The sequence below is a fragment of the Clytia hemisphaerica genome, unplaced genomic scaffold, assembly GCF_902728285.1.
Source record: "Clytia hemisphaerica strain Z4C2 unplaced genomic scaffold, Clytia hemisphaerica genome assembly, whole genome shotgun sequence".
In the NCBI taxonomy this organism is placed as follows: domain Eukaryota; kingdom Metazoa; phylum Cnidaria; class Hydrozoa; order Leptothecata; family Clytiidae; genus Clytia; species Clytia hemisphaerica.
In genome coordinates this window covers 420,946-442,170 of record NW_027103571.1, presented here as the reverse complement: position 1 = coordinate 442,170, position 21,225 = coordinate 420,946, and the positions used below count along the sequence as shown (strand labels likewise).

At 36.9% G+C, this 21,225-nt stretch overlaps 2 protein-coding genes and 1 long non-coding RNA gene across 4 annotated transcripts in view; all 3 read right to left on the bottom strand.

The window, feature by feature from the left end:
* Window positions 1–327: 327 nt before the first annotated feature.
* LOC136801085 (pleckstrin homology domain-containing family H member 1-like) overlaps window positions 328–21,225 on the bottom strand; it is a gene marked incomplete at its 3' end in the record, with an annotated part of 33,534 nt that continues 12,636 nt past the window's right edge. For both annotated transcript variants that reach the window (XM_067057715.1, XM_067057716.1), the window contains 14 exon segments: window positions 328–492; window positions 830–925; window positions 1,503–1,632; window positions 2,360–2,460; window positions 15,489–15,566; window positions 16,019–16,082; window positions 16,252–16,349; window positions 17,322–17,417; window positions 17,732–17,788; window positions 18,062–18,145; window positions 18,412–18,505; window positions 18,762–18,952; window positions 19,370–19,549; window positions 20,847–20,959. In XM_067057715.1, the coding sequence (XP_066913816.1) occupies window positions 328–492; window positions 830–925; window positions 1,503–1,632; window positions 2,360–2,460; window positions 15,489–15,566; window positions 16,019–16,082; window positions 16,252–16,349; window positions 17,322–17,417; window positions 17,732–17,788; window positions 18,062–18,145; window positions 18,412–18,505; window positions 18,762–18,952; window positions 19,370–19,549; window positions 20,847–20,959 (1,547 nt within the window).
* Window positions 3,634–4,554, bottom strand: LOC136801086 (uncharacterized). Its single transcript, XR_010845800.1, has 2 exons — window positions 4,464–4,554; window positions 3,634–3,810 (listed from the first exon to the last, which is right to left on the bottom strand). It is a non-coding gene; the product is annotated as an uncharacterized lncRNA (long non-coding RNA).
* Window positions 6,591–12,939, bottom strand: LOC136801087 (early endosome antigen 1-like). Its single transcript, XM_067057717.1, has 4 exons — window positions 9,614–12,939; window positions 9,027–9,269; window positions 8,650–8,793; window positions 6,591–7,707 (listed from the first exon to the last, which is right to left on the bottom strand). Exons 1-4 carry the CDS (start codon window positions 12,919–12,921, stop codon window positions 6,627–6,629), a joined length of 4,776 nt encoding a protein of 1,591 aa, XP_066913818.1. The 5' UTR covers window positions 12,922–12,939; the 3' UTR covers window positions 6,591–6,626.

The following is a 21,225-nucleotide window of genomic DNA, read 5'->3' as shown; positions in this document are numbered from 1 at the left end:
TTGAAAAGTCCGTTTAGCATTATTGATTCAAGTTAATTGTAAAGACTTTTTAAATGCTTTATTATTAAAACCAAACTTCAAATGCTTAAATACTTATAAAAAGTTTAATCAATATGAAGCACAAAAATTGTCAAATCATCCCTAAATTTTAGGACTGGAATGGAAATCTCTATAGTCGAAAAAAAGTTGCACAAAAACTGTGTCTTAAAATGCTAACCAAAGCTGCGAAAATGTGCCTTGTTAATATAGACAGATATTGCCATTCCAGTCTTTATCTTAGATAGTTCAGTTAAAGGTTATGACAAAATAAGGAAGATGGAGACTTACTCTTCCAGGCGGCATAGCAAAAAGATGTCTGTTGGTAACATCGGTGGTCTCCCCTGGCGAGGCAGCATCTCCTGGAGAAAGTACATCTTGAACGACCATCATAAAATCTTCTTTAAATCCACCAAATGTCACCACGTTTGACCATTCGTAACTTTTACGAGGTTCCTGCAAGTTTTATAAAAGAAATATTGTCAGTAAAATGCGCGAGCCTTCGTCAAAATCTAAATCATGATAAAAAAAAGTTACCGGGCAATGTGAAGTTGAAATATTAAGGAACAAGGGTGAGTTGCGAGAAAGGGGACTTTTTGCTAAGAAGCTAGCTATAGGATAAGGATCAGCATAGATGTTGATACATTTCATAATGTGTTTGTTGAACAATCACCATGTAAAATATATTACTAAAAGTTTCATGCTACTGCGCAATCATCAGTGATTTTTGAAATATAACTTTATTGTTGATACATTTCAAAATATTGCTAGCAAAAGAATAATTTTTGTATACCAAATCTTTTGAAAGTATTTGAAGACGTTCTTCGTCAATCGCTATCCATATTGTTGTGGGTGGTTCCTTTGAGTCCGCATTCCCCACCAACTTCTCCTAAAGAAGAAAAAAATTGTGATCAAATAGTTGTTAAATTGTACCCAAGTTGTCTCAGTTGATTTTTATCTGCGTTTGCTTCCTCGTAATAATAACGCCAAACTCTGACGCGTAACATCAAACCCCTTAATTATCAATGAATCAAAGATCCTCTAAACTACGAGGCTGCTTGCATCAACTAACGGATTCGTGCTCCTTATAGGTATACTATACTACCTGGGGTTTTGTAGAGGTCTGCGATTCAGACTTAGACTACCGTATATTGAGTCCTTTGAAATAAATAAATGAACATTTCTGAGGCCTGGTTTTTGGGCAAAAAGACCAGTCCCTAATCATGAAAAAGCCTCAGATCTGCTGATTCTGCAATCATTATATATTGTTAGGCGTGTCCCCGCGTTACTGACTGACCTATGATCCCTACTCGGGTCATAAAAGTGGGGAGGCTGGAGGCTAAAAATGAGATAAAATTCGCTAGGAATTTGAGAAAAAAATCTATTTTGCTCAAATGTGGAGAGGCTGAAGTCTCCCTAATCTCCCCGCTTCGACCGGCACTTCTACTAAAGAATGCCATCATTACCTGAGCCTTGAAAAGTTTGGATCCATAAAGTGGGATAGCTTGAGCAAGGTGTAAATAACCATGGACACACTCTTTGATTGATTTCCCTTTCAAAGCTGACCAATCATCCGCTACTGATTTGAAGACTTTCCTGAAAGATGAACAATATAATGATGTCATCATTCGACAAAATTTCAAAGTACTTTAAGTTCTCTTATTTAAATTGCCTGTTCTAGACGATCTCGGCTTTTCGCGGCGTTTGAAACCGTGATCGGGATAGGCTAATATTCAAAAGTATTGTGTAAACTTTCATTCTTGAGCTCTTTTCGCCAGCAAAAACACTATTGATGCTTAAGGGAGTTAATCTAGTTAAAGAATTTGTACATTATGGAGGCAGTTTCAATTGTATTTAAAAGTAGTAGGTAATAAATGATGATACTTAAACACCCTTATCGGCCCTTTTTACGCCGGCCCTTATTGGTGATAAAAGGACTGGCGTAAAAAGAGCCACAATTTTGCAATTTTTACCTAAAAGCGGCGTTAATTTTTGACCATTTTTTCTCAATTTAAAGGATTTTAGGCATGATTAAAGGATGAAAACTATCCATTTTATTCGAAAATCAATGATTTTTAATGAAATTTTCAACAGTTTAATACTAAAAGATGACATTTTAATGTAAATTTTAGTTAATACTTACTGTTTTGAAGCCTGAATAGCAATTTTACAAGTTTTAGCGTTATTTACGGCCCCAATTGGCGTAAGCCCAAAATTAGGCTGTGGTAGAATAAGGGCCGGCGTAAAACGGACCAGCGTTAAAGTAGGGCCGACGTAAAAAGGGCAGATAAGGTAAGTAGATAACGGTTTAAGAAACGGCTACCTGCGGATACTAGCTTGTTCCAGCTTGAGGTAAGCGGGGTAAATCTTCTGCATGATATCTTCAAGTAATTTGAAGTGCTCTACATAATCACCGAATGCGATCTAGAGAAATAGAAAAATGATCTACTCTAGTGTTGATAAGCCTCGACATTTCCTAACAGAACAGTTTTAATGGCGGTCATCAAACCTTAGGATACAACCTAGAAACCTAGAAACCTCGTGATGATTTCTAGATTTCTTTTACATAAATGGAAAAGACATTTTGATTTGCATAACATCAATTAGTCTTCTATTTCAATCCAAATTTTTGCTGACTTTGCTGAAATGTTGCTACTGAATAGAGAAGCCAACAAATACAACTTAGAAAGAGTCTAAAAGTCCATTCCATCTGGATTGTGCTATTCTGTGATTAGGCGAGAACAGTTTGATTAGTTTTTTACGGGCCCGACCGACACTGATATTCCAAAAATCGAAATAAAAATAAAATTGATTTTGGTAGTACATGCCAAATTTTCAAAATTTTGGTAGCTTTTCCCAGAATCTTATGTTCAATCATCCCTGAATTCGAGCTTTTTGTCTCTTTTAATTTTCTATTTCGCACTTTTGTCAAGAGGAAGTAGTTTTTGCTGCCTTTTTAAGAGATGTTGTATAGGTGAAACTCTATTTTTATTTTCATTTTTTCGCCGACCGACCCTCTTTTTTGGATAGCTTGGCCCGTAAAACAACAAATTAAATTGGCCTCGCCTTATAGGATTTGTTAGGAAATTATGTACCGAATCTCACTGAATATTTCTGCGGGTGAATATCTAATGGGACTAAGTCGGTAAGTACATACAAAAAGTGTAGGTGCGAATATAAAATAAACGGCACCAGGTCCAAATCATTAGAGTACTAAAGGCGTACTAAATTTCTCAGATATTAAAAAGCTCGTCTAAGGCTGAAAAATCAGAGCTTTTGAACATTGTGGAGTCAAGCAAACTCAATCTCAGATTCTAGCTCAACCAACAAAACCCCAGCAGAGCTTTTCTCGAATTTCGTTATAAATTCTCTAAAAAACTTCTCTATGTTAAAATACCGTATTACTTCGAATAAAAGTTCCCCTTCATTTAAAAGCCTCCCCTAAAATCCCAAAGATTTAATAAACGCCCGGGGTGTTTATTCGAAGTAATACGGTGCGACCCTCTAAAATCTGAAATCTAAAGTATCAAATCTTTATGCCAAGGTTGCAAAAGGCTGCAAAAACATCCAAGTAAGGGAAATAATGGCAACTCATAATAAGTTTTTTAGAATCTTTTCTTTGAAACAAATGTCTTCTTTCTATCTTCTTCTTTTCCGTTTTTCATGGCAATTTCGTGCAAAGTCGACATCGTTACATCCAGCATCTTTACAACAGCAGTAATGATTCTCGACACCATATCTTTTGAACGTTTTGTTGCAATTACCCAACGATCCCTGGAGAAAAAGGTAGAGGAGCAATGAAGGACCGGAAATGCTGGGAGGCAAACTTAGTTAGATCGCTTCACTAACTTCAAAAGCAAAGCAATTGTGAAGTATTATTTTTTTGAAATTTGGTACACATATCTGGTAGTAGATTCTCAACGGTTAACAATTTGCCAGAATACCGTGCATAATATATGATAATTTTTAAGAATTAAGTTAATTTCATCAGGTATTCCCCCTTCCCCTTACTACTTGGCTGAGCTGGTATTCCGGCCGAAAAATTACAGAGGCTGACCGATCCATGAGCATTGTAGTAAGGAGGAAGGGGGAGCTTGTTTTTCAGTAGTAGTGATTCCAAAATTATCAATATTATGCACGGTATTCTAGAATTGAAAAATAGCAAGCAGAACAAGAATGTACTTTAGTGGTGATGCTGACGTCAGCAATTATGCAAAGAACTTTTCTAATAAACATAAAAAACTGACTGAAAGAAATATCAAAACTCATCGTCATCGCTGACGAAATCGAGAGAAAGAAAGTGTTCAAAATCACGAAAATTCTAAAAAGAAAACGAATTTCGAAAGAAAAAAGGAAGTCTACCGATGAAATGATCTGATAATTCGACAATAACAATAACAATAGGTCTAGGTCACATGATGGTGTACCTTAAGAATACAGCCATAGGTATAAGCTTCTTTGTCGAATCCAGGGAGATTGTAGTCTGTAAACATCACATAGCACAAGTCTTCGAAATTCGGTCCGGAACATTCAGTATCTGGCAAGTTCGGTGGAGTCACCCCTTTACCGAGTTTTGGGTATCCGGCTTTACAACGGACTGCCTGGACATCGGATATGTAGATGATGCATACTAGGGCAGCTAATATCAACTTCATTTCAGATATGGTTTAACGCAGCGGATCTAAAATAGAGTGATTTAAGTTTATTTTATTCATTACTTAATTGCTTGATTGCAAATAGTAAAGACCAAAAGACTGGATACAGTCTTTAACTATCGATTAGATATGTTTTTAATAGATGAAAATGTATTGCAGGGTTCAAATTCTAAAAACATCAATCAAGCTTTTGACAAATTTATTTGCTCTAATACAAAATAGTAACTACGTAAGAAATCCTTTCGCCAAAAGATTGAAGACTTAACATTCAAAGAAAAAAAGTAGCGGGGATAAAATCAATCTACAGCTCACCTTCAAAAACTTCGGCTGCTGAAAGTTCCTCAAAGGTTCAAACCTGCACTCAACCAAATTTCTGAACGATACTATGATATTACAATTTCAAGTATATGTAGATGTGAAGAGTTATTACACCAGCTGCATAAAACATTCTAAAGGTCATTGCTTCAACACCCAGGGAATTGCTAGAGAACATCCATTTGACGTTCATTGAATGTGACCAATCAGAATCTTATAATGTTGAAACAGGTTGATAAAATTAGATATGAGTTTCTTAAACTAACATGATAAAATTATTAATATTCATTTCCATATTTACTCTTTCTTCTTATACATCTTTTTAGAAGAAAATTGCGCAAACCTAATACGCTAATTGAAAATGTCTCTAAAATAAATCGATTTCTATGCTTTTGGCGACCGACTGTGAAACCCGATCGTTGAAAATGCTAATAACGCCTTTTAAACAAAGCAAAACAAATCAAAGAGCAAATATTGCGATTAATAACGTCTATAAAGAGACTACGAGGTCAATAGATTTTCTCGGCAACTAAAATGCTCTTTTGTTCCCCGTGGCAAATATCGCAAATTGTAACTGGGCTTAAGGCTTAAGAAACTTTGTTTTGAATTGAGGCTTATCAGTATTTTTTGATACCGCTTTCGGCCCTTTTTACAACGGTCCTTTTAATTTGGCCGGCTCATTGAAGAGAAGAGGGTCAAAGTGAAAAGGGCAAACACTTTATACTTTTTACACGAAAGCAGCGTTAATTTTCGATAGTCTTTATACTCAAAACATCAAGAAAATAAGTCGCATCGATTAAAATATTTAACAGCTTTACGAACCAAATCATTAAATTGAACATTTCATTAATTATTGAACATTTTAGTCACTGCCTACCATTGCATGTGGCAAAGTTGGGTAAAGGAAGCAAAAAAGGAGACAAAATAATTGATTTTATATACAGACGAAAATATAATTTTATAAACCAGCATGAGAGAAAAAAATATTTACAAAATTTATGGGAAAAAATCGGCGAAGAAAAAACGAAAAAGCTATTCTAAAAAATATGAAAAATCCTATTAACCCTTTAAGTGCCGATGTCGTATATATACGACATGGGCTATATAGGAGGGTGAAGCCCTCCTGTAATGCCCAGTTTGAGTTAGAAATCGTTATTTTTGGTCGAACTCGTAGGAATTAGATTGTCCTTTATGGTCTGACCGTTTTTTGACTATTTTTGGTCAACGAGTGATCCAAGAACCTCCAAATTTGGCCCTGTTTTACTTTATTCTGTCTTCTAGTGAATTGATTTGAAATTTTACCACTGGGCACCTTTTCATCAGTTCAGTCAGGTCCGCGCAGCGGGCCTGACTGCTTTAATTCCCTAACCTACCCCCCCCCCTTGGCCGCCGCCCACCACGCCCTTCCTAAATCGGGCGGCGCCGAAGGCGCCCAAAAGAAAGAAGAGACTCTAAGCTATCCAACGAGCTATATACGAGCTTCTAATTCCTTCTAGATCAGGAGATATAAGCCCTTAAAGTTTGAACTAGCGATTTTTTAAAAAAAACTTAGAAAAAAGGACCCTGGCACTCAAAGGGTTAACAAATATACTACTAAAATTTATAATTTAAAAATATTTTTCATTGTTGACTTGACATAAAGAAATCAAGAATGTCATCGATATCTTGGTTTGCAAGATCATCTGCATCCGCACCAGTACTTTCACTTTCATTTTCTTGTGGTTGAAGTGAGAAAATATCAGGGACAGCTTGTTGCTGTGTGACCATGGACGTTTGGGAGCCTGGTAATTGTGGTAAATCACCAAGAATACTCGATTTTTGTGAGCGGACTGGGGACAAGTCTTGGTCGGATGATTGGTTGTTCATTGGAATGTCTTGGTTAGACGATTGACCAAGAGTGACATTCTGGTTTTCTATCAGAGCTGGAGATGCAGGCTCTTGGTTGATGCTTGTGATCGATGTCTTGGATGCTTGCGTGGACATCTCAAGTAAAGATTTAGAATCATCAATGCTTGTATGGCTGTGTGAACGCTCTCCTAAGCTGGATGAACTAACATTACCAAGATTATCATTTGAAGCTCTCTTAGCCAATACTGTTGGTCCTCGCAATGGAGGTAAATCACCTAATAGTGATTTGCTGGAGGAAGTAAGTCGCAATGGTGGCAACTCCTTCTTGGAAGATTTCTTGGTCTTCTTTTTCTTTTTCTTGTCTTTCTTCTTTGATGATTTATCATTAGAATCAGAGCTGGTGTTCGAGCTGGATGAGCTGAAATAGAGATCCTCAGAGGAAGAACCAGATACAGAATTGTCTGTTAAAGAGATATCAGATTCACTGGAACAAACGTCTTTGAGTAAATATTCAGAGCATGAATTCTTTGATGATCCAGAGTTAACTGGTGCGGTTGATCTCATACCTGGTGTGCTCTTCAAACTGACAGGTTTGTCCAATTGTTCAGAACCTGATTTGTGGGAGAGTTCAGATTCACTAGCAGAAGCGACTGATTCATCGCACATTTCACCGAGTTCTTCATCAAGTGATTGTGCAACTCCACTCATGAAATTTTCACCCCAACGTCTTTTTGGAATGGCAACATCTTCTTCCGCATCACTCACGTGTTTATCAAGAGGTTTGGATCTAACATCACTCGCATTGTTTTCGGTAACATCATCACGTGAAGTTTGGAAGGCAGTTGTCTCCTGTCTAAAAGATAAAAAAAATAGAAATGCTAAATCAATGAATCAATTCCAGCAAAATGGGATACGTAAACAGATGGGTTCGCAGAAACAAAGGTGACAGCTGCAGATGATAGGGGTGGTTCAGTCACTTTTCGGTCGGGGTTGTGGATGGCCAAAAGTGACTTTTTCGACTTTTCATTTTTGACCGTTTCGATATTTTCGATTTTTGATTATTTCGGTCTTATCAGTTAGGGTCAGGGTTGGAGCTCGAAACATTGCGTCATTATTTAGATGATCTGTAAAGTGTAGAAGAGGCTTTCTGGGGGAAATTGTTTACTCTTCGGAATAGGACCTTTCTCCCTCTCATATACCATGTTTATACAACACGTTTTCAACAATAAGGATTGTCTTTCCAGTTAAAATATTATCTGTATATAAATCTATTCTTAACGTTGGAGGTTCCAAAAAGTAGAAAAGCTTGTTTTGTTTTTTTACTTGTCCTGATGATGATTTAGCCAAGAATCGAAAATTTGACGTTTTACATCACTTGTGTAATTCTTGTTCATGTTTTGAATTTCAAGCCTAACAAGATGCACATTTTTGGAGTTGCTTTTCTACTTTTTGTATTGAAAATATCGGCTGGTAAAGGATGTTGGAAAGTTCCCTTAGCCAATATTTACAAGTGCCGTTAATGAAAGCAGTGGTTTTGTGGACATTGAAAGTACCAGACGATCCACTGTAACCTGGAGACTACACCATCAGTGAAAAATATGAGATAGCATACTGCATCAAAAATACATTCTGGTATTCCACAATCTCACAGATAGTGCTTCTTTTTTTTAATAACTTATTGTACCAATAAAATAACAAAGTTTCAAAACGGCTGGAAAAAAAAATTGATGAAGGTTGAAACTATTTTACTTAAAGTTAAGTCCTTGTTATAAAACCATCAAACAAGACAACTAACCTTAATAATGGGGTTCCAAAACTCTCATCATCAGACATGACAAGATCATCTGCATCATCAAGGTCATCAATGGGCAAAGATAATTCATCGTCCATCTCTTCTGTAGACAACCTTTCTCCCTCATTGTTGTCGTCTTCAACTTCGCTGGAATGGAAATTAGGATATTTTAGTTCACAAGAACAGGTATAATGTTCAACTAGAAGACCAAAGTGCTTTTGAATCGTCAGCCGTTGGCTTTGAAATTTGAAGTCATATTTTTCTATTTTGATCACTGTAGAAGTGAGCTTTTGAGGAAGCCATCTTAGTAAAGCAAATCCCTCTGCATTTTGGCTGAAAATTTAGAAGCCTTAAAAAGTTTATTCTAAGTAAGAAATTACCTCTTAGATTGCTTTTGGGTATCCAACTTCGATACTTTGGTTAGTCTTGACATCGGTTTGACATCATCGTCCTTTTGTGTGAGAGATTCTTCACTTTCAATGGATTGCGAAGAAGAGGAGCATGAAGACGAAGATGCAGAAGGAGTTGGAACGTCTTCTTCGAACGAACATGAATATTCTTCGTCCGCGTGGTCGTTTTCCACCACTTCGTTGTCCACCAATCCTTCTTCTTGTTGCTGTGCACTACTAAGAAAAAAAGTATCAAATTTTTGTCGATGAAAAATTGACATGAACTGATTTAGATAGCTTATAAAAAATGTCATTGACTGAAAAAATTCGTCAGCAAAAATATACATCATCAAGCGATTTTTCGCCACCTTTTGGGGGAAATCAAGAAACAAACAATCTATTGGTAAGAAGCCTTAAAGACGGTTTATGTGTGTTTACAACTCAAAAAGGTGTCAAAAGGTCAATACATCATTTTGACTAGTGAACCAACATAATTCATATTCCTTTTTGCCTTAAACCGTTGATTCATTATATATCGGTAACAAGTCAAAAAAGAGAATTTGCTGTATTGAATTTACCTGTTAGAAACTGTTTGATCTGCTGGTGACTCCGAACCATCTGATAATGGTCTTGTTTGTTCAGAACTTTCCAAATAATTCTCCAGTTGTGGACCATGAGACTCGGATATAACGTCCTCAATGTTGCGAGGTTTCAAAGGTTCAATAGGTTCTTTGACGGCCTCATCTTTGGAGGTAGCAGCCATTACTGGTTCGACTTCTTCAACTTTGTTTCGTGGTGCTCCAGACTTGATTTTTGCAACAAGCTGTTCAGACTTGACCAAACCTCCAACCATATCGAAGATAAAGTTCTCCACAATATCTTCAACAAAACCAACAGTTGCCAAAGACTTTGGAGGTGATGGGGATTCGGTTTCCGAAGAGCAATTAGTGGAAGTGGCCCTCAACACTTCCATTTCTACTTGCATCTTCATCATCATTTCCTCAAGATTATCTGCCCTTTTCTTCTCATTGTCCGCCCTTCTTTTTTCATCAACCGCCTTTGCTTTCTCATCATCCGCCCTTAACTTCTCATCCTTAAGCTCTTGTTGAACCCGTTCTACACAAATCCTGCTTTCTTCACTATGATCTCTCAATTTAGTGAGAGTATCTTCCAGTTGGGAGGTCTTCAGCTTTTCATCCTCCAGTTGTGCAGCGATATCTTCACCACTACCAGACAAATGTCCAGCCTCCTCCTGTAATTCGTTAACAATCTCTTCAAGTTCGGAAGATCTCATTTTCTCTTCTTTTAATTTTTGTTCAGCTAGCTCTTTGGCCATTTTATGAGCGTCAGTTGATCTTACAAGATTAGTGATTTTAGCTTTAAGCTCAGATCGCTGGTCCAAGAAGCGTGTGATCTCGTTGTCCTGCTTGCGTAGTTTCGTATTCTTAATCTCAATTTCCTTCTGTTTCTTTTCAAGTTGAGACTCCGAGTCTTTCACAAGCATTTCGCAATGTGCAACCTTTTCTTGTAAATACTTAACTTCATCACGGCTTGAGGCTAGCTCTTCCTCAGAGGTTGTTAGTTTATGCGTAAAAGTATCTGCGTTAAAAACAGCATCTTTGTGTTGTTGTCTAAGCTTCGATAATTCTTCCTCCAAATCGAAAACCTTTTGTTTCGAAGTACCTCCATTTGTCTCTAATTTAATTTCCAATCGGTGAATCTTAGCTGTAAGCGATTGAATTTCATCTACGTTCGTTCTCTCTAAAATCTTCTTTTCAGAAAGTTCGGCGCTCAAAGTTTTTACCTCGGATGTTAATTTTGCATTATCGATTGTTAATTTTTGGTTACTCGATATCTCATCGTCGACTCGATTACCTTCTTTCTCTAGAGAGCAAATCTTTGTGGAAAGTTCTTCGATCTTCACTTGGTGCTCATCATCTCTAACACTTTGTTGTTTCTTCAACTCGGCAAGTTGATTCCGGAAATTACACACACTCTCTTCCGCCATTGCGAGCTGTTCTTGGCGATTCAGGAATTTCTTTTCAGCCAAATCCTTTTGACGCCTCATGTCATTGGCTTTTGCTGTTTCGCCCTCTAACTGATTCTTTAGCTCAACAATTTCTTTACGCAGAGATGTTTGCTTACTCTCTGACGATTTCAAATTCACAACGTGCTCCTCTGACTCCTTTTCTTTTATTTTCAAAATGTTCTCAACCTCAACACGTTTTTCCTCGAATTCACTTCTCAAGTTTTCGACCATCTTGGAATGTTCTTTCTCCAGAAGTTCACGTTCGTTGGTCAACTGTGTAGCTCTGGCGTTTGCCACATCTAAGGCCCGTTGTCCTGACAACAGATCCTGGCGGAGATCAGTAATGAGATACTCTAAGTCAACTTTCGTTGATTGGGAATCTTTCAGTTTGTCGGACACCTCTGAAAGAGCATCCTCTAGAGTTTTTATCTTCTCAACATCAACTTTGGGTTGAGCTTTAGTTGTCGCAAGTTCTGTTTCGAGGTTGATGATGGTTTTATTGAGAGTCTCGTGTTGCTCAATGTGTCGAGTAGACTCTTCCTCGTACTTCGATTGTAATTCTTGCAATTGTTGTGTAAGTTGTTCTAACTCAGATGATTTGGAACTAACCTCGCCTTTCAAAAATGAGATCTCGTTTTGCAATTGGATAGATTTCTCATCTAGCTCAGTTTGGAGTTGTTTCGACTTTTCAGTCTCCTCTGCTGAGAGTTTCTGCATATCTTGACGCATTCTGTCCAAGGCAAGCTCAGAAGATTGTTTTTCCTCCTCTAAAGATCTTTCGAAGGAAATTCTCAAATCTTCCTTCTGCTCAGCGCATTTTGAGTGTTCGTCTTGAATAGCAGCTAATTTTGCTTTGAGTTCATCACGTTCTGCAACCAATAATGAAATTCGCTCTTCATCTTTGATTTTCTGTGTTTCAAGTTCTTCGACATGAACTTTCAGTTGCTCCATCTTGGCAGCTTGATCATCATTGGCAACTTCGTAATCTTTGAGTCTGCAAAGCAAATCATGGTTTTCTCTAGCTAAGGAATCATGGGAAATTTGGAGATCTTTCATCTGTGTTTCCCATTCAGCGCATTTCTCAAATGATTCTTGTTTAGCCTCTTCCAGAAGTTGGTTAAAGATAGTATTTTCATGTTGCAAGAAACCAATTTGCTCATTAAGAGTGGTCGTTCCTTTATACGCATTTTCAAGTTCCATGTCTTGCTGTTCGATTATCTTTAAATGGTTTTCTAACTCCGCATCAGTAGCCGTGAGCTGCTCTGAGAGAAGACGGATTTTCTCGTCCATTTCTTCTCTGATTTTGGATGTTGGTCTGTGCTCAAGCTCCTCGATAAGTTTGGATTGTTCTGCAATTTTAGTTAAATTTTGACGAAACTTAGCCTCCATCACATTCTTGTCCTCAGTTAATTTACTGATAGTAATTTTTGAAGAGTCCAGAGAGTGTATGGCTTGAGCCAAGTCGTTGACGACTAGCTTGTTCTTGTTGTTTAAATCTTCAAGCAGTAGTGAAGACTGAGTGAACTTTTGATGCAAATCGGAAGCCTCTTGAGATATCTTTTCTGCATTTTCTTTATATCTGTCCTTGAGCTGGTGAACCAAATCTGCTTCACGCTCTTTCTCATCAAGAAGAGCTTTCATGTTGGCTACGGTGGCACTTGCTTCCTCTAGTTTTTTAGTTTTAATATGAAGATCAGCCTTAAGGTTCGCGACATCTTGCGACTTAGCCGCTACATCATTTTTCAACGTACAAAAATCATCAGATGATTGACCGAGACCATCGAATTTGTTAAGAGTGGCGGTCTTTAATTCGGACAACTCCGTTTTTAGAGCTCTGATATCGGAAATTTTAACCATTTCCTTTTCCAAAGCAGATAATCTTTGTTCAGTAGCATCACGTGACACATCCTCGGATGAACTAACACCACCGGAATGTTTTCTGGACTTCGACGATATAACTCGACGTTTGGAAGCCACTTGTCCAAAAGATGCTTCGGACACATCAGACAGAGAGGACTCTGAACTAACCGACTTCACAGGTTCTTCATAAGTACATTTGGATGGTATGGTGGGTTGGCGTTGACCGTATGCTCCCAAAGCAACGACCATCTTTTCGCACTCATCCTCCAGGCAACGTTTGAATTCTAAAGAAATAATAAAAGACATTAAGTATTTTCTAGTGCTTCTTAATTAATATATTTTCTAGAGACCGAAGAGCCTATCCCCTACTAAAGGTCTAAATGAAAATATTTATTTCATGACGAAGACTATAAATCCATGACAATCAGTCACTAACAAATCACCTATTCCCTTAACCACACAATATGTTTTTTAAGATTTAGCCTGCCTTCAAATCTTTGACGGCATTTTCTACGCCTAAGGAGACTCTAAAAACAAAGTGTGCAGAGGGGTCCAGCCCCCAGCATTTTTCAGGGGGGCTAAGGAAAATAGCCCCCGGCTAAATTCTAGAAACATAGCCCCCGGCTAAATTCTAGAAACATAGCCCCCACCTTCACAAAGCAAAATATCAAAGAAATTTTGCATGCAAATTGTCGATAAATTTATTGCACGGCAGGCAAAATTTTTTTTTTCAAGAGGGATGAAACCTTCCCACAGCATAGATTTTAGCATAATTTAAAATATCTTCAACCTATCAGCTCTGCCCCCAGTTCTATTACACAATACTCACCCCCCCCCTAGCAAGCTAGCCCCCAGTATTTTTTGAAAAATACAGCCCCCAATCAAACAAAAATGGTTTAGCCCCCCCCTTCTAAGTTCAGGGGGTGCATTCTATGAAAAAGCAGTAATCTTTAGTACCAGACAAGAACTTCCAAGATTGTTTTCTAGATTTCTGTTAGACAGTCCTTCTTCTAATATATTTTTATTTGGTTGAATTGCAGGAAGCTTTGAAGCCTGTTCTCGCAACTATAGACACTGTCAATGATTGCTCCGTCAATACCTTGGACTGACTACCCACTTCCCCTTATATGGCATGGGTTAACCCGGGCGAAGAGAATCGAACTATAGTCGCCTTTACAGCAACAAAGGTTGATTACTACTATACCACGGCGCCTCATCTCCAAGCGCCTCTTCTACAATTCAGCGGATAGTAACTCTATGTTTCAATGATGTCTATTTAATTACTTGATGAAAATTGGGATCGTGTTCATGCACTTCTGATTAAAGATTTCATTAGAAATAGAACTGGAGCTAGAAGGTATTGACCGTTGTGTACAACTTCCATTTTCAATATACAGTTGAAATTAACGAACTGGGAATGTTATCAGTTCGAATAAGCAAGCGAAAGTATTGTAAAACCGCCTTATGGTTACAATTGATATGAATAAAAAAATATTCCAAGGAAAAAGAAAAGTCTTACTATTGAAGAGTTCGTTAGGGTTAGCTGGAGCAGTTGGAACGCAATGTGTTGATTTATTGAGATAATCGGTGTATGTTTTGATTTCCTGGTTATTTTCAACAATCTTCCTCTTCAAGGAGGACAACTCTTTTTGTAGGAGCCCAATTGTGTTTTCTTTGCCGATGTTTTTCTTATAAAGGACTTTCAGCTCGCCTTTGATCGCCGCAACTTGATCAGTAAGATGTTTTTTGGATTTCTCCAACTGATTGATCTTTTCGACGATAAATTTGCGATGTGGGTCAACTTCGCGATGATGTAGTTGGTTGTGTTTTTCGAAATCCGCCAACGACAAAAAAATCGCATTGCCAGGACACACAGTACAAGTGTGTAGATCCGAGATGTTGACACGTGATAGATTTTTTGAATTAACTAACATTTTGATATGATTTGCATAAGACAATTACCAAATACGTCCGCCAAATAACAATTTTAAAAAGAAATAAATCTTGATAAATTTTTAAAGAAAGAATTGACGTTAATATGCAAAAAATTTATTTGACGTCACATTCTTTTTTCATTTGACGTTAATTCGTTAAACACGCATGCGCAAAATATATGTGCGCATAAACGTAATATTTTATTAAAAAGGGCAAAATAGAAGAAATAACCAGCTTCGCGCATTCATACAGTCAGTCTCCACTCTCATCAGTCAGCTTAACACAGAACTTGACTATTGCTATATCTCCGACAATATACAACAGTTTTTGTTATAGATTTTGCGTTTACACTTTACCAACATTTAGTATCTCTTAAAGAGACGATTTTACCACAGAGTTTAAAGTGAAAGTCTCACGAGGTTGATATGGTAACACCTAACTAAAACCCCCCTCTTTTAGAGTGGTGTTGGATTTTTAGCGATTATTAAGTAAAAATTTTCACTTAATAAAATCAAACTTTAGTTTTACGCGAAAAAATCAACCGTCTTGAAGCAAAAATCATTTTTTGAGATAGATTTATTTGACAAAGAAAATCAAACATTGTGAGAAGAGAATGAATGCACAAATACCTGTGAGAAGTAAGCAGTGAGTTTGGACAACACAGGTGGTGCTGGTAACATGTGACCCATCCGTAACGCTTCGTTCACCTGAAATAAGATGGAATGTTGTTGTAAGGTGCAAGGAACGCAAATCTAGGGCTAATACGTTCCGTGGTTCGACTGTTTATAATTTTTGTTATACTTTTTATAAGAGCATTAGGACTTGTCTACATTTTGTCTACATGATGGTTAACGAGGAACTGACACACAGTTTTAAGTTCGTGTGCGTAATCCAGCGTGAATAGCTTTGAACAAGATCAGTGTACTCTCACCTCATCTACGATGTACTGTCGACACCTACTACAGTTTACGAAAGCTGCCTTGACTTGAAATTATTTTACAAATTGGTTTAATTTTTTTTTCCGAATCAATTCGAATAAATAGCCAGACTTAACCGAAAAATTCGGTTATATTTTTTAGAAGATCCCTTGTCTTGTCCTTCAACTTTAGTAACAAATTCGAATATTTGAGCACTTAATTTTAAGTAACAATTTTCATACCTGGAAAACGGTGAAGTATTTTTCTTTGTCTGTTTGAAGGCCAGCCGAACTCTTGAAAAACAATCTATAAAAAATTGAAGAAACCTCAAATGATCAAAATTCGACATCTGTGCACTACTTAATTTTCATCCTACTTTCATCTAACATTTCGACCTTTCAAATGGGATTATTCCCCAAACCACCGACACATCCAGTACCATGAAAAAGAAATATTTAGTACATAATCTATTTACCTGTTTTTGTAAGTAAGTTTGATAGCTTTTGATCGCTCAAACCGACCAGTCTTTAGTTTCTGGCAAGCTTGCTCCCATTTCGAGATGACATCACAAAGCTGTAAAAGATTATCGCAGTTAAGTTTCTTACGTTCGTACCTACTACCTTATCGTTAGAAAATTCGTCGGTAAAAAGGAATGGGCTGGCTGGATGACACAATTTTCATAGCCGTAGAATCTTTTTGCCGATGATTATATTTTACCCAATTATCTATATTTTACCCAATTACATTTTTCCGTCAAACTATTCGTTGGTAAAAACTGACGATTTTTATTGCATGAGTCGAAACATTTCGTCTGCGTATATGTTTTATCGACGAATTTTTCACAGATAAGGTATATTTTGAAGTGCTCGAGGTCATTTCATTTGAATGAAGCTTCGAAGGAATTTTGTGTGTTACTTTTGGAATGACGTATTGAACCAAACGCTTTTTTTGTTTTAACATATGGATTTTGCTTTCAATCTTTCGCTTGTGTGAAAATCAGGCTGGTCACCGTAATAAGCATAGTGCCGATAGGGGTCCGACCCCCCCCCCCCTTCTTGGCATCCCCCAACTTTTAAAAATGCCTTTCCCCCAAGGATTTTGGACAAAAATAGCTAATAAATATATGTGAAATATCTTTAGAGAGAAAGCGAAATAATAAACTTCTTTCTTCTTTTTGACTCAGACTACTCTAACAGAAAACTTTCTTTCATGAGGACCAAATTTCATAACAGTGTTTGAAAATAATCTACATTATATATGTAAGCCTCCCTAACTATCCCCCTTTCTTGCTACCCCCCCCCCTTTTTCATGAAAATTTCTGACCCCCCCCCCCCCCCTTCTTAATTTTTTCGGGAGATGTTACCCTTTAATCTTTCTTAAGGGGGGGGGGGTCCGAACTATGAATAAGTGGCTCTATTTCCCATCCAAAAGTTTCGAATCTAGCCCCTTCGGAGCTTTGGAATCAATGCACGGAATTTGAACACAGGTCTTTGCAGTTCAAATCCACTACACCACCAACCGGCTATTAAATAACTGACTACAAACCTTGAGATCCCCTTGCATACAATGTTCAGTCTGTGCTACAGGGTTATCGCTGTATAATGCAAAGCCGCTCTCGTTGTTGTTACGTAAGCCAAGCTCCTGTGAAAGTGAAGTGAAGATATTTTTGATATATCATTTGACAGAACGAGAACGTTTTTTCGTGAAATGGGTCTTAAGTGGACGGAAAAGGAAAGGCAAATCTCGCAAACTACATAGCCCTCCGTGCATCTTCTTACATTTTTAATACGGCTGCATATTCAAGGGTTTCAAAATTACTAAGAATTGATTTCTGCATATTTTATTTCAGTAGCAGCTTCATATGAAAAAGGGGGTGCTAAGAGCTCACTCGGCATACTTTCTAAAAAGAATAAGGTCAATAAATTTCATAACCGATTGAATGAAGCGTAACATACCTCATTAATGTTGGTGTTGAATTCACTAATTGTAGTCGAACCGTCAAAACTGAACACCTGAACAACACAAAAGAAATGAACATGAAAATTTCAATAAACGTAGAGGGGAAGAGTGCCGAACTTTGTAAAAAACACCTAGTTCCGGAAATAAGAGCTAAATATTTCGAAGATGTCAAACTCAGTTCTAGAGCTACAGAGACTTTTCACATTTTAGTGCTTCTAGAAGCGAATAATACCCAAATTCTTTCCAATTCAGTCCCATCGACATCCATTTAACGTCCATGAAATATAATTGGCGTTTTGAATGTACCAGCAGGGAGCTTAACAAACCTGGTAAGAGTTGTTGACAAAGTAGACGGGAATACTCATCGGGTAAATTCGGTAAAATGGATTCCTTGCAATCAATGCAATTGCCTGTAAAAGATTGGAAAGTGTTAATGCTGAAGATCCGACCCTGTGGTGCGTCGTCCGTTAAAAGATGATTGCAACTATATTGTTTAAAAATGTAACCCACTTCCTAAATTAATCGACCTTTTGAAAAATCAAGGATAGGATCGAGGGTAGGATCGTATATAGTTTGAAACTTCCTTTCCGAAAGCTAGATAGAGATAACGAGGAAGCAAACAACATAAAAATACAATCAATGAGATATGATAAAACTCAAGAAGAGGTTTGCTCACCTCCATACGAGAAGGTTTCGTCTCCCTTTCGCCATTCTTCAACGTTCTTTCCAAACTTCGTTGACAATAAATCGCATAACGACCAACATCCGAACTGTCAAAGAATAAATCATAATTTCATAAAATGAGGGTTAACGATTGTGTCAGCAAAAAGGCAGAACCGAGAAAATTTTTTTGTACAGGTGTTTTAATGGTTTTTCACAATAAAGAACATACGCCATCAAACGTCGACCGAATAGCTCAAGGTTTATAGGTGTATACAGTACGACTAGTTTAAGATAAAATCTGAATTTGAAAATCAATATTTCTAAATTTTAGTAGGAGAAAAAATTAACGAGTTTATAAAATACCTTTCACTTGCATTCCGGTGTAGATGGGCTTTTAACAACCACAAGATTTTCAGTTTTGGAAGAAAGATACTGGTACAGAGGGCAAGTAGTTGCCAGCACTGCAAGTAAACAAATGAGCTGACAGGATTCAAATCGATTGTCCCATAACCTCCTTCATCCATGTTGGCTGATGTCCAATCGTTCAAATAGGCCTATATAACGAATTTAAAAGTGCTAAATTTACTAGTTATCTTTGAGCAATGACAAGACAACTTTATAAATTTTTCCTTCATTTTACCATTTCTCCTTTCCTGGAGAAATGATAAGGTACGCTGGATTCTCTTTAACTCTGCCGATTGTCTCCTTAAACAAGAACAAGTCTTCAGCTCTTCAGTTAATAATGTCAATCTTCATAACTCGAAATTGAAATTATTCCATAAATTGAAGAAAAAAAATTGTGTTCCCCATGCGTGTTAGAAAAGTTATTACTCTAAAAACCCTTAGAAAGTTAAATTATTTTTAGAGCTACAAATGTATCAAATATCCTTAACATCTCCAATCAGATAAAAAATTTGGCGGTTCTCCTATTTATGCAACGAACAGTCCTTGTAAAAGACGCGGAGACTTACAGTTGAACCTTCTGGTTGTGGTTGGCCACGATACTTGGAGGTTTGTTTGATCAATTGACAGTAAATTTCTGTTTGTAACTCAGCATGGTTCAAACAGTTCTGGAGAACATCTTGCGCAAGTGCGATATGGTAATCAATTGCTGTCTCGTTGACCGGAGTTGTCGAGAAAAGTTGAATGCTCTGAAACAAGATAATGATTACATAAAACTTTATGTGGCTCTTTAAGACTACAACAAATTGATAAACTCTCCATTTGGGTTAGGTAACGGGAAGTATAGCAAGGTAATATCAACATAATGAAAAAGTCGAGGGAGGGGGTACCAGGGTTGCGATTTGGCAATTATATGACACCCAGATCTTATAAAAACATGGAGAAACTTAAAGAGATTAGTTTCGAGTTTACCAAGGTCAAATTACATTAAGGGCTCTGACCATAGTCCAAAAATTGATTTTGGTATTTGAACATAAAAGTTAAATTTCAGGTTCCTTAACACTTTTAACAAAGAATTGCCTTTATAAATTGCTTTTTAATCAAATCCCTTAAGAGTAATTAAGAATTTAATTGCACAAATGACGTTATGAACTTTAAAAGATGTTAATAATATGTTACATCACCCTCTTTTACAAAAAGTGCTTAGTTTTAATGGGTAATTAACTTTTTTGTTTCAAAATTTCTTTACACTGTCCGCAAAGAATTGAACTATTTTAAATTTTGCGGAAAATTTTTCTAAAAAGATGTGTCAAAAGTTATGACTGTTTTTTAAAGCAAAATCCAGATGAAAAATTGATGAAAAACCACTATTTTGAAGATTTCGAGACAAAGAAGCATTTACAAAAATTTTCCGCAAAAAATTTTATTGTTCGGTAAAAGATACACCATCTACTGCAAAAAAAAATTCAAAATGTTTTTTCTTCGCCGAAACTAAGCTCTTCAAAGTTGAAATACTGTTCCTCGCAAAAGTCTTCATTTTCTTCTTCATCAAATCTTTTCAATGCAATTTTTGAATTTTCAGATTCAGGAATAGTTTGTCTAACAGAAAATGTATAACATGCCATAGTTTTGTTGGTTACATCAGTCAGAAAACACATTTTAAACACGGCAATTATGAAAAATTCACTATGGTCAGAGCCCTTAAATATCGGATATTATAGTCACGTACGCCATTCGACCCTTGTAAAAATTGAACCCATTTCTCTGTGACTCTATACTTGATAAATGCACAGCTGAAACTCTCTAACTCGATTTTTAAGGGTAATTTTAGGTAGATTTTTATAGAACAAGGGAGTTTGTCGAATAGTAACTAGAGCGTCGCTTATGAAAGTTTCTTGTTGGTCGTAGCTTTCAATATTATCAAATGATAGAGCATATCGAATAATGGAACTTGTTGACAATGGCTTTCAGTAATTATTATCAATGGAGCGTATCAGAAAGTAGAACTAGGGAGCGTGAAACTGTTTATTAATGAGGCTTTCATACCTTCCAGAGATTAACAGCTTCAGTTTCCAGTTCACTGGTTGGAAGACTGCTCAGACTTTCTTTCAAAGCTTGCTTCGAATGAACCATGATTTTACTTCGCCAGTACCTACTACCTGAAATGATTATTGGAAGGAAATTTGATTATTGTATTCCTATTTGAAAAAGGAGAAATTCCCATTTAGTAAGTGGTAGGACCCGCTCCTCAATGGGGAGGGCTCATATCAATTTGATTTAAATTCATATGCGGCACGGCAATATGCGTATTGCAGTTTGATTTAGAAAAAAATATACGATAGCATGAAATAAAAATAAATTTTCACAACCCTCACATCTCACCACTGAAGTAAGCCTTGATAACAGATTGAAAGTGAAAGTGGTA